At 43.1% G+C, this 18,235-nt stretch overlaps 2 protein-coding genes across 3 annotated transcripts in view; one reads left to right on the forward strand and one right to left on the reverse strand.

The window, feature by feature from the left end:
* The window catches only part of cfap44 (cilia and flagella associated protein 44), a 36,926-nt gene extending 35,896 nt beyond the window's left edge, over positions 1 to 1,030 (reverse strand). Inside the window, exon 1 of the mRNA XM_028602175.1 lies at positions 748 to 1,030. The gene's annotated coding sequence lies outside the window, so the exon portion shown is untranslated. The remainder of the gene's footprint in view (positions 1 to 747) is intronic.
* Positions 2 to 17,155, forward strand: pum3 (pumilio RNA-binding family member 3). 2 transcript variants are annotated; one of them, XM_028601211.1, is made up of 18 exons: positions 2 to 109; positions 1,723 to 1,790; positions 1,873 to 2,088; positions 3,130 to 3,313; positions 5,019 to 5,094; positions 5,644 to 5,737; positions 7,327 to 7,393; positions 7,503 to 7,677; positions 7,993 to 8,096; positions 9,298 to 9,376; positions 9,664 to 9,762; positions 10,406 to 10,459; positions 12,606 to 12,686; positions 12,899 to 13,041; positions 13,184 to 13,406; positions 13,906 to 13,993; positions 14,499 to 14,589; positions 16,768 to 17,155. In XM_028601211.1, the coding sequence occupies exons 1-18, from the start codon at positions 84 to 86 to the stop codon at positions 16,898 to 16,900; spliced, it is 2,001 nt and encodes a 666-aa protein (XP_028457012.1). In that variant the 5' UTR covers positions 2 to 83; the 3' UTR covers positions 16,901 to 17,155. The 2 variants fall into 2 exon arrangements, with proteins under 2 accessions (XP_028457012.1, XP_028457013.1); XM_028601212.1 differs by lacking the exon at positions 2 to 109 and adding an exon at positions 122 to 207.
* The last annotated feature ends 1,080 nt before the right edge of the window (positions 17,156 to 18,235 follow it).

An 18,235-nucleotide genomic window follows, 5' to 3' on the forward strand; every position in this document is an offset into this window, starting at 1 on the left:
TCGCCTACGTTTTACGGCAGCGTAGGTTCAGTTCAGTTTGATTGGACGTTTAGTGCCGTAAACCGTGTTGGTTTACAGAACGCATGGGACGAGCGTGTGTATCTGAAATGTAAGTTACACCAGTAGAAATGTTTTATGCCTTGTTATTGTTATCGTTTACAGTACGGATAAACTACGGAAGCGCGTGGCGTTATCGATAGTATACCGGTAATCAGATTTGTTGACATATATAGCTATGCTATTAACGTTAGCTTGGTTAACTAACGTTAGCTTCGGCAAAAGTACCCAAACCCTTTAACGTTATCCGAGCGAAAGTAGCGACAACACAGTCTAAAACTAGGTCGTTTGAAGTAAATGTGCATCATTACAATGTAAAAATTAAGTAACGTTGTACCAGCACAATGTGCGTAGCTAGCTAAGTATCAAACATGTGAGTTAGTCGTGAAACACAGTTTCTTCATAGTTCTGAGTGTTAACGTTAGCTTATTTATTTCTGGGTGACGCTAGCTAGACTACGATATTTTCTTGTTTGTAACGTTAATCTGACTCTTTTCCTACTGCCTCTTATTGTAAACACTTATTATTTAACGTTTAAAATCGACTAGCTAAATTATACATTTAACGGATTAAAAGAACATTTCCCTCTGAATTGAATTAAAAAAAATATTATATGTGGAAAACGTCAGTTAAAGTTACTTAGAGATACCATAAATTAGTATATGTGACGTTACGTGATGACGGATTTACTTTTGAAACTTGCTGCTGTGTTGTGATTTTGGTAGAATCTCCACCTAGCTTCATATACTGAACAAAATTATAAACGCAAAACTTGTTTTTGCCCCCATTTTTCTTGAGCTCAACTCAAAGATCTAAGACTGTTTTCTGTGTACATAAAAGACCTATTTCTCTCAAATATTGTTCACAGATCTGTCTAAATCCGTTAGTGAGCACTTCTCCTTTGCTGAGATAATCCATCCACCTCACAGGTGTGGCATATCAAGATGCTGATTAGACAGCGTGGTTATTGCACAGGTGTCACTTAGGCTGGCCACAAAAAAAGGATACTCTAAAAATGTGCAGTTTTACTGTATTGGGGTGGGGGGGCAGTCAGTCAGTCTCTGGTTTTAGGGTTCATCCGTGAAGAGAACACCTTTCCAATGTGCCAGACGCCTTCGAATGTGAGCATTTGCCCACTCAAGTCGGTTACAATGACGAACTGCAGTCAGGTTGAGAGAGAGAGAGAGGGATGAACCCTAACCCTAGATAGGATATAGACTAAGCCCAACGCAACCCTAATGTTCATCTCGATGCTGAACCTAATATGCATACATTTAGTATTGCTCTACTGCATGTACCTGTTGGGAACAGCCCTATTTTACGTCACTCTAACTCCCTACATACTGGTCGAATCAAATAAAAATTTCCTGCAAGCTTTGTCCAAATCAGACACTTAAAAAAAAAAAAAATACTATATGACACACCAAATAGGCCTGGAAATATGTGGGACTTTGGTATGTTGCAAAGAAAAACTCACACACGCTGTCTAACTTGCAAAAAAATATATAAAGTTTTAATAATAGGAAACCTTTCTAGACCATCTTCAGGCAAAAATATATTTTTCTGTACCGTATGTGACATTTTTTGGAGCCCAGATTTCTGATTATTTTTGTCTCTTTTTCTGCTGTTGTCCTCATCTCCATTTCTCCCTGGGATGCATGTTAGAATGGAGGCTAAATCCAAAAAACCCTTTTCCCCTAAAGGTGGAAAGAAGTTTACACAAAAAGGAAAAGGTAAGATGCCGTTCACCTTAACCAGCTATGTACACAGTTACCTTCATCCAGGTTTGTAATTGGCAAGTCTCACTCTGTCCAGATTCCATAGGGACCAAACTTGGTGGAAAACCAGGCGGTAAGCCAGGTGGTAAAAAGCCCTTCAAATCATACAACAGCGCAGAGAGGAAGGGTAGACCGGAGAAGGGCGGAGATGGCGCCAAGCGAGGACAAAAGTTTGCTTTCTCCAAAGACGGGGCGGGCCCGCAGAAGAGAAAAATGCCATTTAAAGGGAAAAATACAGAAGAAGAGGGTGGAGGTGAGAAAACATCTACTTCTTTTAGTTAGTATACTCACTCACAGTTCCCTTCTTGTGTCTGTTCTCGTCTTGCATTCACATTTGGCTCTCATTAAGTGCTACATGTTGCACGTCAATGAACAGTTCAGGGGCGCCCTGGTAGCTCATCTGGTTGAGCGTGTGCCGGGGGTTCAAGTCCGACCCGCCGCCCTTTGCTGCATGTCATTCCCTCTCTCTCTCATTTGAATCAGCATCGCAATATCAACTTGCGCAATAAACACATCGCGAAAGAAAGAACAGGGGAGACACTTTGTTCCTCTCACTATGACTCTAGAGTCACACACACACACACACACACACACACACACACACACACACACACACACACACACACACACACACACACACACACACACACACCGGCTTGACGCACACACCGGCGCACAAGTATAAACATCAGGCCACTTACGTAGGCTACGGCGAAAGCTCTGCGTCTAGCCTCTGCAGAACCATAAAACGGCCTTAACTGTCATTCTTGTTTTAGTGGTGCCTTTTTTATATTCAATTCAATGTTTGATTTGTTCAAGAAAAGAATTTTGGAAAAGATTTCCTTTCGTTTGTTTTAAATTGAACAATAAATTTGTTGTAGCTATGTTACCAGAATACTGAAAGCGACAGAAATGCAGAACTGAGTACACTTTAATATCTGTTTATTTATCACAAGTAATACGGTTATCGCGACTTTCAACAGCGTTATCGCAACATTTCCTCCCATCGCGCAGCCCTACAACACGGCTAGTTAGTTCAAGTTGCAAGGAACAATTACAGTCAATACACAGTACACATGTAGTACAAATACAGCTTGAAATACTGTATACTTGAAAAACATGAACAGGGGCTTGTGATTGGTTGCCTGTTTTGCTGCTCTGCTCCAAGCAGTGGTGTCTGAACTTCAGCTGCAGTTCCTCCACCGCCTGGATTCAGCCGGAATCCTTTTATTGGTCAAAAACCACTGAAGTGTCAAAACATGGTACGGAATTTCTGCGTGTTTGTGCGGTGTAGGTCCGGTGGCTAAGAAAATGAAGAAAGGTGAGTTCAAGCCAAAGACGGAGCTGACGGAGGAGGAGCTGAAGAAGAACAGGCAGCAGAGGAAGAAGGATCTGAAGACCAGCAGACAGCAGGCGGAGAGGAAGGACATGTTTCAGATCATCTGTCAGTGCAAACGTGTGTGGGGAGACCTCAGGAGGTACACGCACATACACGCACACGCACACACACACACACACACACACACACACACACACACACACACACACACACATGCCTGTTTCACTCCCTTTGTGGGGACCGTCATTGACATAATGCATTCCCTAGCCCCCTTACCCTAACCTTAACCATCACAACTGAATGCCTAACCTTAACCCTCACCGTAACCTAATTCTAACCCTAATCCTACAACCAAGTCTTAACCCTCAAACAGCCCTTTAACCTTGTGGGGTCCAGCATTTTGGGCCCCACAAGGCTGTGCAGACCCCACAAGTATACTGTATTCCCTGGTTTTTGGACCCCACGAATATAGTAAAACACACACACACACACACAAACACACACACACACAAAGTTAGAGTTGAAACCTTAACCCCACCCTTCTTTTAACAAGGCCACTGTGTTAACTGGGGGGGTAGCCAGGGCCACGTTCAGCCCCGACAAAACTTAGCAACACATTTTTTTTTTTTTTTTTTTTTTTTTAAGTGAACGGGGGTGCGGTGAACCCCATTACCATGAGTTTACGTCTCTGCTGATTGGGTACCACCCGTGACACACCCACCAAAACGAGAGAGAACCCATCTCAAAGCCGTTGCTCATCTTTTTACACCGTCCCGGGGAAGCGGGTCGTTTAATCCGGAAACCGCAACAAAACGGTGCACGCCGCTTTGAGATTGAACTTGCCCTTACTGGTAAAAAAGTTGTTGCCAGCTCAACTTTAGCTGCCAAACGTTATCCAAGTAAACATAGTATTATAATTTATTATTATTATTATTTTGGTAGTGGCCAGTGTAGGAGTAGCCTGGTCCTACCAGACTCTGGTCCATTTAATTTGTCCAGAGAGTCTGGCCATTGTCCATTGACAAGTGTTAACCTCCTTTAAGGCGGGTACTCTGCTGAAGAGCCACTCTGGATCTGCCATAACCAATCGCTAACGTTTGGTCGTGACGTCGGCTTAGCATCGCTAACGTTCGCCTTAACTCCTTCACCACTAATGGGGCGAGCTGGAAAATCAACCTGTTCCCGAACCCCGTGGGGGAGGAGGGCCACAATATCACGGCCACCAACAAAACTCAGCAAAGATTGTTCTTGCTCGGGCTTTAACTTCTGGATATTCGGCAGCCACAACGTACCGAATGGCTTCGCTCGCATCTTTCTCCGCCGCCATTACGGAACTACAGCTCAAACTAGCGCACAACCTCAACGTCATCATTCTCAGCCACTCCCTCTGTTGGCTGATTGGACCGGTAAAGATTTGACCCGAGAAAACCCGAGGATATTCCGCAAACCCAGACGGTGTACTGAAGGAAAATGAAAATTGAATGGAAGTACGTAGGAGGGCGTAGGCCAGGCTAGTGTAGGAGCAGCTCAGGGCTAAAATCTCTGCTGCAGTCAAAGGAGAGATGACACCGGGCCCTGAAGGCAACTAAATTATGTTGCATGAGTTCTTAAACAAGGGGTGTACCTAATAATATTACAGCTGTAGAATATCTGTTATGATTTCACAAAATTGAATTGAATTAAGAAAAAGACATCCAGCAACACATTGCATTGACCGATCAAACACATGCAAGCCCACATTCCTGGTAGATGCAACGTGAATGTCGCTGCCTGCTCACTGACAGGTGTGTGTGTGTCTCTCTTTCTGTCTGTCTGTCTGTCTGTGTGCGTGCTCGTGTTAACAGGAAGAAATGCGAAAACGACTTGAAGCAGAAACTGATGAAGGAGCTTCATGATCTGATTCGTGGGAAGATCAAACAGGTGAGTCTCAATCCACCTCTTCATCGGTTTACTGCAGATTTGTTATTTTGTTTATTTGACACAGAGCATCAGCTTTGGGTCGTAAACAAGACACCCTTTCCCTCCATCTGGAAGTGGTGTGTACAAAAAAAAAAAACCTGCATGGGACATGAATGTCTTAAGATTTTCTATGGATGCATTTTTTAAAATCCAGCTGCCATTCAACCAGTGGGCATTTTCACTTAAACATCTGCAAATGTACCAATAGAAAGGGTTTATTTATATAAGGATCTTATCTTTAAAGAATATGTCTGGTTTATTACAACTTGGGCATTATTTTCCCAGGTTTGGCCCATCAGTTCTATCAGTAGTAACAACATTGGACTCATCAGGTTAATCGCTGTGATTTAAAGACACAGATACACCATTAATGTTCCAAAGCCGACATTGTTGTAAAGTGGTACTGTATAGGGGATAATATGAGGTGAAAACAGAGATCCATCTTGTGTTTTGGCGTAATGTTATGACATTGTGTGGACTTGTCGTTTCTGACTGCTCTCCTGCCTCCAGATGGCGTTTGCTCACGACTCGGTGCGCGTGCTGCAGTGTTTCATCCAGTTCGGCAGCCACGAGCAGAGACAGGAAGTGTTCAAGGAGCTCAAAGGTGAGCACACCTGTTTTTCTTTTTTTCCATTTGCTGCCTTTGTAACTTTAGTGTCACTGTGTCTGTCGACGTCTCTGTGATTCCCAGGTGTTCACATCATAAGACGAACTGAAGATGGTTGTTCTGGTTTGAAAACAAACTGAGGGCTTATGGGTAGACAGAGACATAGAGAATGTGCGAAAGATGTCCAGTATCCTAAAAGGTTAAACGTGCTTGTCTATCTACTGGCTTTTTAAACTAACTTATCCATATCCAGTATCTAGTGTCTGTGAAAGGGAGCAGGATTTTCATACATGCTGTCATTACTATAATCCGGAACTAGAAGGGCACCGCCAAGGCCAATAGTCCATTCTTCTATGACATGCAAATCTGCAACTGCAACCACTATATATGTCTGGATACATTTCCAAAACTATAAGGACCAGTTTTTCCGGTGCCAATTTATTTAGCCCCCTTCAGGATAGGCTCGCATGACATTATAGCAATACCTTCTATCAAGCTTTAAAGAGTTGCCCGCTACAGCGAGTTAATGACGTCCGAGATCACGGGTCTCAGAGGGCTGAGGTTATGTTGTGATCCACTATTTAACTATTCATCAGAGGAACCAGCAGTCAGGACCACTATTAAACTTATGCTGCGACCACTATTAAAGCTATAGTGTGTAGCTTCTGTCTCACCAAAGAGGAATTCTTAGTATTGACAACAAAACTATGGGCGCGGTGACCTGTAGTCTTTGTTCCCTCGGCGCGGTGACCTGTAGTCTTTGTGCCCTCGGCAACCTGTTGTCTTTGTGCCCTCGGCGCGGTGACCTGTAGCCTTTGTGCCCTCGGCACGGTGACCTGTAGTCTTTGTGCCCTCGGCGCGGTGACCTGTAGCCTTTGTGCCCTCGGCAACCTGTTGTCTTTGTGCCCTCGGCGCGGTAACCTGTAGTCTTTGTGCCCTCGGCGCGGTGACCTGTAGTCTTTGTGCCCTCGGCGCGGTGACCTGTAGTCTTGGTGACCTGTAGTCTTTGTGCCCTCGGTGCGCGGTGACCTGTAGTCTTTGTGCCCTCGGTGCGGTGACCTGTAGTCTTTGTGCCCTCGGCGCGGTGACCTGTAGTCTTGGTGACCTGTAGTCTTTGTGCCCTCGGCAACCTGTAGTCTTTGTGACCTCGGCGCGGTGACCTGTAGTCTTTGTGCCCTGACCTGTAGTCTTTGTGCCCTCGGCGCGGTGACCTGTAGTCTTGGTGACCTGTAGTCTTTGTGCCCTCGGCAACCTGTTGTCTTTGTGCCCTCGGTGCGGTGACCTGTAGTCTTTGTGCCCTCGGCGCGGTGACCTGTAGTCTTTGTGCCCTCGGCGCGGTGACCTGTAGTCTTGGTGACCTGTAGTGTTTGTGCCCTCGGCGCGGTGACCTGTAGTCTTTGTGCCCTCTGCGCGGTGACCTGTAGTCTTGGTGACCTGTAGTCTTGGTGACCTGTAGTCTTTGTGCCCTCGGCGCGGTGACCTGTACTCTTTGTGCCCTCGGCACAGTGACCTGTAGTCTTTGTGCCCTACGAGTCGAGCAGCTAATTAACCAGCATTAACTGTTGTTGTTTTGCTGTCTACCGCAGATGACATCATCGAGTTGTGTAAGTCGCAGTACGGCAAACACGTGGTGAAAAAAATGTTGATGTACGGGTGAGTAGGCTCGGATTTTCGTTCTTTCTGCATATTTAAATCGGGCTCGGATCAGATTTGGCCGTTTTTAGTCGTGTGTGTGATTTGTGTTCATGTCTTTCCTCCACAGGAACAAGGAGCTGGTGGCGGCGGTGATGCAAACGTTTAAAGGCCACGTCCGGCCGATGCTTCGCCACGCTGCCGCCTCGTCCATCATCGAGTATGCATACAACGACAAAGCTGTGCTCGCACAGAGACTCATGCTCACTGAGGGGCTGTACGGGAACACCTTCACTGTCTGCAAGGTACACACACACACACACACACACACACACACACACACACACACACACACACACACACACACACACACACACACACACACACACACACACACACACACACACACACACACACACACACACACACACACACACACACACACACACACACACACACCATAGCATTGGGCTGCTTCCAGATATTATTCTACACCATGGTACAGTATACGGTAATGTTGATGGTATCAGTGGTGTCCATATTGGATAAACTGTGGTTATGTTTGTGGAATATCTGCGACGCACCGATTGGCTGTTAACATCTCTCTGCCGTGTGTCCAGTCGACAGTGTGCAACACCATCGAAAAGGTTGCCGAGGCGAACCCGGACAAGCTGAAAAACATCATTGACGAGATGAAGCAGATTCTCACCCCCATGGCCCAGAAGTAAGACCGGAAAACCAAATCAGTGATAAGAGAAGAACTGAAATGTGAAATGAAATATAAGCAGCTGAATGCAAACATAAAGCGTTATCTGCTCCCAGGTTCTTAAATGAGAGGATTTTCTACTTTGCTGTGATTCATCATTGCAAATTAAATCTCTTTGTCAATATTTGATAAAAATAATAACGGTTAGTTACAGCTCTGCGTTAGGGTAAAGAAATAGAGAACAAAACATCATGTTAAAGGTGCCCTACCATACAAAACCGTTTTTACTTGCATTTTTTGAAATATGTCAGGTCCATATGTGTGTGTTATGTGGAGAATGTGAAATTGAACTGCTACCTACTCTGTCAGCTCTAGCCACTGAAAAGAAATAAGCGGCGAAATCAGGAAAATTACAAAAGCTGGTCAGTCTGATATCATATTGCCTGAGCTCATTACTATTCATGAGCTGGCCCAGTTGCGCTGGGTAAAGGATTCTAACTCTTATTGGCTAGCTGTTAGCCAATCAGATTCAAACAGCTTAGTTTGTTGAATATTAATGAGAACTGGCACAAAACGAGCAGAGTCTTCCTGTAGCCTTTCTATACCACGCTAGAATGGCTTGAAACAATGTAACCAAGGCATTTTTTCCCCAAAAACTTTTTAGACCATGGTAGAACTTCAGATATTACCACAAAATAATGAAATACGTGTGGCAGGGCACCTTTAATTGCAAGCAAAATAGCAACAACAAGGAAGAGAAGACAAAATGCCCGCAGTAAAGGATAAGAATAATGTGGTCCATGTTACTTTTGTTATTTAACATTTGCTTTAAGTTTAGAACATATTTGAAAGCTTCGATTGCGTTCATACATTTTTCAAAAAGTTTTCTTGAGGTTTCTCAGCTGCAAAGTTTAGTTATTTCTTTCTTGGATGAGTTAAAGGTAATGAGGAACTCTGAATATACAGTATATATATATATATATATATATATATATATATATATATATATATATATATATATATATATATATATATATATATATATATATATATATATATATATATATGCCATTTATTTCATTTCCTTCCTTTCCTCCCCCTTTTCCTTATCTAATTTGAATTAATAGGGTATCTTAATTTACCTTTTCACTTACTTTGATCGCATTTTATTAATATGTAGAGTTGAAACCTTGTAACTGCAACCTTTGTTCTGTTTCAGAGAACAAGTGATCAAACACTCTCTGGTCCACAAAGTCTTCCTGGACTTCTTCCTGTTTGCGCCGGACAAACAGAGAACGGTAAGCAGCTCTTTGACGTCTCACACAATGTTGTCAGTATTTGAAAAGCAGCACGTTTCTCTATAAATGCTTATAAAAAAAAAAAATAATTTGTGTGGTGTAAAATAAAAAAAAAAATGCATCAAACGAAAATCAAGGAAGCAAAACATCAGCAGACATTCGAGCTGCGAAGAAGACAAATATTACACGTTCATAGGAGCGCAAAATCATTTCAAAATAAAAGACCGATTAAAAGTGTATTTAGTTCTGGCTTCATTAACCATTTGTATTTGTTTTGATGTGAGCAGGAGATGATCGAGTCCATCAGAGAGGCGGTTGTCTACATGGCTCACACACACGACGGGGCCCGAGTGGCGATGCACTGTCTGTGGCACGGGACGGCCAAGGTGAGTTATTAATGTCCAGAACACATCGGAGGACTACATCAACAGCAGTGAACACTAATCTATTGTCAGAAACCTGCAAGCAATATCAAATATTCAAAAAAAAATACCAATATCAAAATTATAAATAGTGATCGGGCGGGGGAGGAGCCGGACAGAAGTCCCGCCCATACACCCGCCTGACCAATCACAAGTCAGTCACAGCTGTCAATCATGACGTTTCAACCCGTTTTTTTAAAATGTCAAATAATTCATAAAAAAACAAACTTATCACAAAAGTGAACACTTGAACAAACATCAACCTAATAAGAACTACCTAAAATGACAGAAACCATCTTTACAGTATGAACTAGAATCTAGTATTACTGTATCAACCTGTTTGCTACATACAGTACATCATCATCTGTGTAACATGAAATGTCTTCACTAAGTGCGTGTCCTAAATACTGCCTATATATTTCCTAATGTTAGACAAAAAATTCAGCGAACGCACTCTGTATGTGGGTCATTAACAGATTTTAAACAACAAATTGTGAGACTATATGCAGAATATTATGAGAAACCGCAGAGCTTTAAGATTTAGAAGATCGGCAGGAAATAAAAATGTTGAAGTAAAAATGTTTTTTTTTTCCCCCCCGTCTTTCAGGACAGAAAGGTCATCATCAAAACCATGAAGACCTACATGGTGAAGTTTGCCACGGTGAGTTCTCAACGCTGCTCCACTCTTTCATTCTAGGAACAAGCTGTCAAAACTTTATCAGCTCATTGCAGACCTGCCAACCTTGTAGAAATGTTATGAGTACAATTCTTTACTTTAAATAGGCCTAAAGCAACTACTAAAAAAGCACAAGATTGAAGCCTGACAGAGACACAATTATAGGCTAATAAATAACATGGGTCAGATATTTTCAGATACGCTTTTAAAAATGTTACATGGGTGACATTGCATTATGTCAGTTGCCATCACATAAATAGCCTAACTGTGACCTTTATCTGACGTTAATCAGCACCTGGCCTTTCTAAAACCTTTTAGTTTTCTAGCCATTCCACCACTTTGCTAACTGCCCCCAAATAATGGGAAGGATGGCAGGTGTGATAGGCTAGCCTATTAACACCAGTGTTGGGCAAGTTAATTCCAATATGTAATACATTATTGATTACTAGTTATTGTCTTTGAGAGTAATTAATTATATTACAATATTATTGTCTCCGAATTGTAATGCTTACACTATTGTTGCGTTACTTTTACCAAAATCGAAGCAGAAGTATTCTTGGCAAGTAGCTTGTGAATTTCACCACGGGGTCAAAAAAGTCTCATCTTTATCCACTTACATGTACATACATCATAATTTATTCATATTATTTTGTATTATTAATCTGACGCTGCAAAGTAACTAAAGCTATTATAAATAAATAGTTAAGTAAAATGTTCAATAGCCTACTTGACTCTGAATTGTGGTGGACTAGAAGTAGGATAATAAGTAGGATTAAATGAAAAATACCCAATTAAAATTGAATCAAAGTAGCCGACGGAAGACTTAATTTCCACCGCTGATAAAATGTAATATTACGTGTAGCAAGACTAAACATTAATTCTCGACATGTTATCTGTCAGTTGCTCGGTCACATTGCTGTAGTCACTGACAGGACGCAGAGTAACCGTCTGTGGATCTGGTTCTGACCACGGGGAACAGGGACAGGACAGCTCGCTTCAACGCAGCGTAAACAACTCCGGAAAATAATGTCCATGTCGCAAATGTATCCGTCTCTGCAGTCATTTCAACCACTGAATCGTAACGCGTTACTCCCATCACTGATGGACTATGAACGCTTTTTTCTTATCATCCATTTATTTTTAATATCATTATGTTTTGGGGGGTGGGGAGTATTTTTTTATGGGACTGTGTTTGTTACCTGTTGCCCCTCGGTGACCGATGTCAATGTCTGTCTTGCACGCGGTGCAGAACGCGTGAGGAGGTTCTATATACTGTCTCTGTGAGGTAGTCTGGACCTGTGGAGGAGAGGCTATCTCTCCCGATAAGAAATCGTTCCGATATATACGGTCTGGCTTATATATATATGGACAGCCTGGCTTGCTGAGGCACTGAATTGAATTAAACGCGCGAAGCATTTGGCTAGGAGGGGCCATGGACAGTATATAAGAAGAGAGGGGCAGGTGGGCGGAGGGTTAAGAGAGCAGCGCTCTGATTGGCCTAAAGCTTTTCACTCCACTCCTCAGTGGCAGAATCAACGTCATAGATGTAGATTGCATAGAAATTGAAACCGGAGAAATGAGAGATGCAACAAAATGCGTACCTAGGACCCCTCCCGGTTTGTTATTTCTCCCGGGGAAACTCCCGAAATTTGCATGGCCCAAACTCCTTTATGTATAATCGGACTAATATACTAATGTTGACCAGTTGCCAGATCTTGTATGAAACGCATTCCTATTCACACAATCCACACACCATATACAATTTTCAACCCGTTTGTCACCTCAACCTGGCAACCTATAACCCAGTTGCGCAGAGATCTCTGCGCAAGCTTCGCAGAAAGTTCAGACCCGAAGCGAGAAAAAAAGGCATGTGAAGGTGGTGTTCCCGCAAAGAAATCGAAATATAGCTGTAAATTTCAACAGTGTTGACCGGAACAATTTACATGCACCTTACCTAGTCATATCGACAACCTCCAGGCTTTTTGTAAGGTGTGTCGCATTGATTTTAATGTAGCGCAGGTATGATCATCAGTCCAGACCTGATTAGATAACCGGAACTCTTCAAGTCTCTTCTAAACTCGTGTTGTCGATGCCTCCTCCCACTGACCAACTGGCTGTCGTTTGTCCACAGGGAGAGTTTGGTCACCTGGTTCTTCTGGCCATGTTCGACTGTGTGGACGACACCAAGCTGGTCAAACAGGCCGTGCTCTCGGTGAGTCTGACGCCATGTGCTTTTAATGATGCTTTACGAGACTCAATGATTATCCTGATTATTGAAACAGGGACTGCACTTTAGTCAAACCCAAATACAACGTGAACGATAGTTTAAAGAAACTGCCAGGTTGTGATCAACAGTTTGGAGATGCAGAGATGACATGGTTCTTGTTTAAAAAATCTCGGCTCCTCTGTTTCCCACCTGTGCAGGAGATCCTGTCGTCTCTGGATGAGGTCATCGGTAACAAGTACGGTAAGAAGGTGCTGCTTTACCTGCTGAGCCCCAGAGACCCCGCTCACCTGCTGCCCGAGATCATCAAGGTGCTGGAGCAAGGAGACGGGAACGCACACAGGTAACAGCCGTGGGGGGGTGTAACAGCCGGGTGTGTGGGTAGACTTGATCCTTCACAGAAAGTTACTGTGTAAAATATGAAAGGGGTAACAAACAACTTGTGTAAAAATATATAAATGAGTGTGCTGTGTTCCTCTCGTCAGTAAAAAGGACATGGCACTTCGGAGGAAGGAGCTGCTGGAAGTCGTCTCCCCCCCACTGCTGGAGCATCTCCGTGACAACGCCGCCGCCATGGTGATGGACAAGGCGTCCAGCGTCACAGTTAGTGACATCCTGGCGTCGGCCTGTGGGGACCTGCGGCCCGCCATGACAGCTGTGGCTCAGCTGGCCAACCAGGAGTTGGTGCCAGGAGGGACCAACGGACAGGTAGTGTGTGTGGGTGGGTGGTTGGTTGGGTGTGTAATGTGATTTATGGTTCTGCAGAGCTTTTGCCGTGGCCTGAAGTTTATATTTGTCCGTTGGTGTGTGCATCGATCTAGTAGCATGACTGGCGTGTATGGTAGAGCAAGAGAGAGAGCTGCAGGGATTAGTTTCGGAGCGAGTAGAGACTCTAGAGTCATAGTGAGAGGAACAAAGTGTCTCCTCTCTTCTTTCTGACCACGGTGGGAAATCTGGAGCAGGAGAAGATAACCCTCTGCTTGATTTCATGTTTGTGGAGAAGGAGAACCAGGAAATGAGTCGGGGGGATGCAACGGTATAGGGAAGGGTCGGTATCTCCATGTACCTACGTACGAAGCATAAATCACGCTTTAGTAGGATGGCTACCAGAAGAAGCCATCCTGGCAGCGGGTTTCCTCACTAACGTATAATCCAACAAAGTGGCAGTGCTGCTCTTCTTCATTGTGAGTTTTTGCTTGTGCTGCAGCTTCACATGGCGGAGCATCCAGCAGGACACCTGGTGCTGAAATGGCTCATGGAGCAGGACATGACGCTGGCAGAGGCCGGCAAGGAAGGTAAACAGAAACACACACACCCTTGTAATTTGGCTTCAGCCTGCTGGGCGAGATGGAGATAATCTGCTTCTTAAAGCACTATACTGGCCAGAACATTAAATAATCCCATCAGTTTATTACAGCATGCTATGAAAAAGAATTTATAGAGACTTGAAGTCACTGAAAAACTTCCTTTTGTTGTTCAATTTATTTTCTGGTGCACTGAAGACACAAAAATAATACCATGTACTTCATGTTGGGCAACTGGGAGAGAAAATAGAAAATAATAATAAGAAATAATGGTGGCCTCAGCCACGAATGTGATTATGTGAGTGCAAAATGATGGCCACAGGAGGGTGCCAACTGCACCAAAGACAGTTGACCCAGGGCCCAACCTTCCACCAGAATTGCATTGAAATCTGTCAAGTTTAAGACATAACTTTCTCGGGCTAAATATAAGTATTGATAACTTGAGCATTTTCTTCTGTTCCCCTCTCCCTCTCTCCCCCCTCCCCGGCCCCCTCAGAGCGGTTCAGCAGAATACTGGTGGACACTGTGGGAACAGACAAGCTGAAGAGCTGGGTCAAAGTCAACAGAGGAGCCATGGTGCTCTGCAGGTCAGCGCACACACACACTTCTGCGTCCGAGATTTCTCACAACAATAAAAAATTACATTTACAAACGTCAACAGAAAGGAAGTTCTTCCCACAACGTGTCGGTCGACAGTGTTAATAGGAACTATTTCTCTCCGTCTGTAGATTATTGACATAGTGATTCAAAACTGCCAGCACAACACAAATTAACTCCATTGCAATTGGGTTAAGGCAGAAATGTCAGACAGATGAAACCAGAACTATCTGCATGGATCGATGCCACGAGAGGGAAGTGAGACAGTAGGCTATATTTCTGTGTGCAGATCGCAGTGGACACAGATGGATCAGAAATAATATCCTACATTATGGGTGGGCGTGTTAGAGGCTGTTACAATCATGGCCAATCACTTTGACACAGGACTACAGCAGCTCAAATATACCGCCAATACTGCCAAGAGCAGGTGGGGACTTACGCATTCAGTTCAGTTTGACTGTTTTATTTATTATTATTATTATTATTATTATTATTATTAGTATTATTAGTAGGAGTAGTAGTAATTCAAAAAACATTGGTCTTTTGTCAAATTTCAACCCAAACAACCTCTATTGCATAACCTATAGTGGCTGTAATTCTGCACCAAGGCTGAATTATGGGAAAGAGACTTCAGATACAGTATTAGGGGACCACTAAGGTCTATATAAAAGAGACTTCAGATACAGTATTAGGGGACCACTAAGGTCTATATAAAAGAGACTTCAGATACAGTATTAAAAGGACCACTAAGGTCTATATAAAAGGTCTATATAAAAGAGACTTCAGATACAGTATTAGGGGACCACTAAGGCCTATATAAAAGAGACTTCAGATACAGTATTAGGGGACCACTAAGGCCTATATAAAAGAGACTTCAGATACAGTATTAGGGGACCACTAAGGTCTATATAAAAGAGACTTCAGATACAGTATTAGGGGACCACTAAGGTCTATATAAAAGAGACTTCAGATACAGTATTAGGGGACCACTAAGGCCTATATAAAAGAGACTTCAGATACAGTATTAGGGGACCACTAAGGTCTATATAAAAGAGACTTCAGATACAGTATTAGGGGACCACTAAGGTCTATATAAAAGAGACTTCAGATACAGTATTATGGGACCACTAAGGTCTATATAGAAGCATCCAAAACGCACCATGTCATGGGACCTTTTAAAGAGCCAAATAAGATGAAAGGCCTTCAGTAAAGGCTACCACAGTAACTGTCGTGGATGACAGAGCTGGTAAGAATCGCCCATTAAACTTTATTCTGCCTCACTGGCATTAATGCCATAATTGTAATAAAACTTTTTTTTCTGTGTCACAAGTGGAAAGGTGAACAAAATGATTTTAGAGAGGTTTTTATGGGTGTGCCTTCACAAAGAAAGTGACCCCAATAAAAGTCAGTCCCTCCAGGATGTCGCGATCACGATTCACGCAAATTCAACCAATCTCCATGAATTCAGCGCGACTCGCAATTTTGTCCAATCACCGCAAATTTGACCAATAACCAGAGTTTCCCCGCAACTTCAACCAATCCCAGCTGTCCCATGTGCCAGACTTTTGTTTCAGTATGTGACCGTGAGAGCCACTGACCCAGCGGGAGCGAGAACGGGTTGACGTAACACACGTACGTATGTCTCCAAATTAATTTCCTCTTTTGTGATATAAAGATCACATCTCACATTTGCCAACGAAACGTTACAGCGAAAGACCGCGCAAAACAATCCAGACCGTCCTGCCAACCTGTACACATTTTTAACATCACGCTGTAACGATTTCTCCCGCAACAAAAACACAAGACATCGCAAATTTTATCGCAATTTATTTACAAAAGATGCCGCAAAAATCAGACATTTTGGGCCGCCACAATCTCCCAAAAAAATAAGTCTGCAAAATCCTGGAGGGATTGAAAATGGAACGCCAAGTGTGCTGAGCCGCGTTCTGCACCACATGGCCCCAAAATGTGGGTGAACTGACCCTTTAACAACCAAAATCAAATGTCTAAACCATGACATCATTTGAGCTGCACTGTTTAAAAGGTCACAAGGGACATAAACGATTAACATTTTAAATAGTTGAATGTAATTATGAAAAAAATAAATATATATGATAGGTCCCAATCTAACCTTTGTGAAATCTTTCCCTTTTGGTTTTCGTGTGCAGCCTCCTGAACAGCTGTGACAAGTCGGTGGCAGCAGAGGTGAAGGCGGCGCTGGAGTCCATCAAACCGGAGCTCAGCAGCATCAGCAACACCAACAAAGGAGCAGAAATCCTGCTGGAGAACCTGAACAAGTAGAGACTTTGGATTTCAAACAGACTGGTGATGTTAAACATATCACTTCCCGTGCAGCAGTGGGCCTTTTTTTTCTCTTATCGTCCAGAAAACGCCTACACGACTGCGAGCGCTTGCAGCTGCCGGCGGAAACTTTTTCACAAAGTGCATACAACCTTGGAGCACCCGTTGTTGGACCTGAATTAGTGTGGAAATGTTGACCATTGTATCTGTGAATGATGAAATAAAGGTGTTTGGAGGAACGAGGCGATGTTTCAAGAAAACCGATGCCACCTGTGTGCAGGCAGCAACATTGCACATAACGTAGACATATAACATATAACATACTTAGAGTTTTTTTCTATCACTTGTCAAGCTGCTGTTGATGGAAGCACTGAAGCATCTCTTTCACATTAAAAGCTTACGTGGCAAAAGGAAAAACTAGGCCCTTGGAGCCGCTGAAGGCTTTTAAAGTGGAACATCTGCAGGAAGTGCTGAGTTTTATTGACATCCACTCAACACCAAATGGAAAAATAAAAAACAACGAATTCTAAAATAGTATTTCAGTTAGAGGGGAGAGAACAGAAACAGAGCAGCCGACTTGTGAATGTGACATGACTGTTGGATTATTCAACAGCGACATGTATTTTTTTACAGGAACAGTGTCCCTGTGGCTCAGTACCAAACAGACAGACAAGTATAACTCAAAACCGTCTCTATGGCAACCTACAACCAGAAGGCTTTCTTGTGGTGATTTGAGTGAACCCGGGGGGGGGGGGGGCTGCACAGTCAGTGAATACATACAGCATTCCCGTTTCTAAATGTCCAATAGTCCTGAATGTTTGTGCCATCCTCTTGTTTCAGATTTTATTTCTAAGAGTTTTCTTTTTTTAGCTGGTAAGTGAGAACTGTATCAGCTGAAAAGAAAGTGTTCGCATATTAAAGATTATTGGAAGTATTTAATTGCATGATCTCGTGCTTTAGACCAGATGGGGAGTAATTAAAAACGTTGACTGTTTTCTAACTCAGCAAACATTAAAACGTCCAGGCCTGTCGCTATAACAATTAAATCATGATTACATTTTTATTTTTATTATTCCGTGCACATAGTGTCTTAACATTTGGTTTAAATGAGAAGATAGAAACCATCACATCTGTCTGTCAAATAAGAAGCTACAGGAGGCAGCTTAGAGGCCGGAAAGGAGGGGAACAGTCGGCTTCTGTCCAAATACACACACCTCTAAAGCTCCCCGATTACCTTGCTCTATCTTTGTTTAATCTGTAATAAATGCTATTTTAAAGGTGCCATAGGTAGGATTGGGAAGATCCAGGACTTAGCCAAATAATTTGATCATCAAC

The sequence above is a fragment of the Perca flavescens genome, chromosome 16 (genome assembly GCF_004354835.1).
Source record: "Perca flavescens isolate YP-PL-M2 chromosome 16, PFLA_1.0, whole genome shotgun sequence".
Taxonomy (NCBI): domain Eukaryota; kingdom Metazoa; phylum Chordata; class Actinopteri; order Perciformes; family Percidae; genus Perca; species Perca flavescens.

Coding starts and splice junctions, on each gene's coding strand:
- pum3 (XM_028601211.1), top strand. CDS start 84: ATGGGACGAGCGTGTGTATCTGAAAT. Junction 110..1,722: donor CGAGCGTGTGTATCTGAAAT/GTAAGTTACACC, acceptor GATGCATGTTAG/AATGGAGGCTAAATCCAAAA. Junction 10,460..12,605: donor ACATGGTGAAGTTTGCCACG/GTGAGTTCTCAA, acceptor GTTTGTCCACAG/GGAGAGTTTGGTCACCTGGT.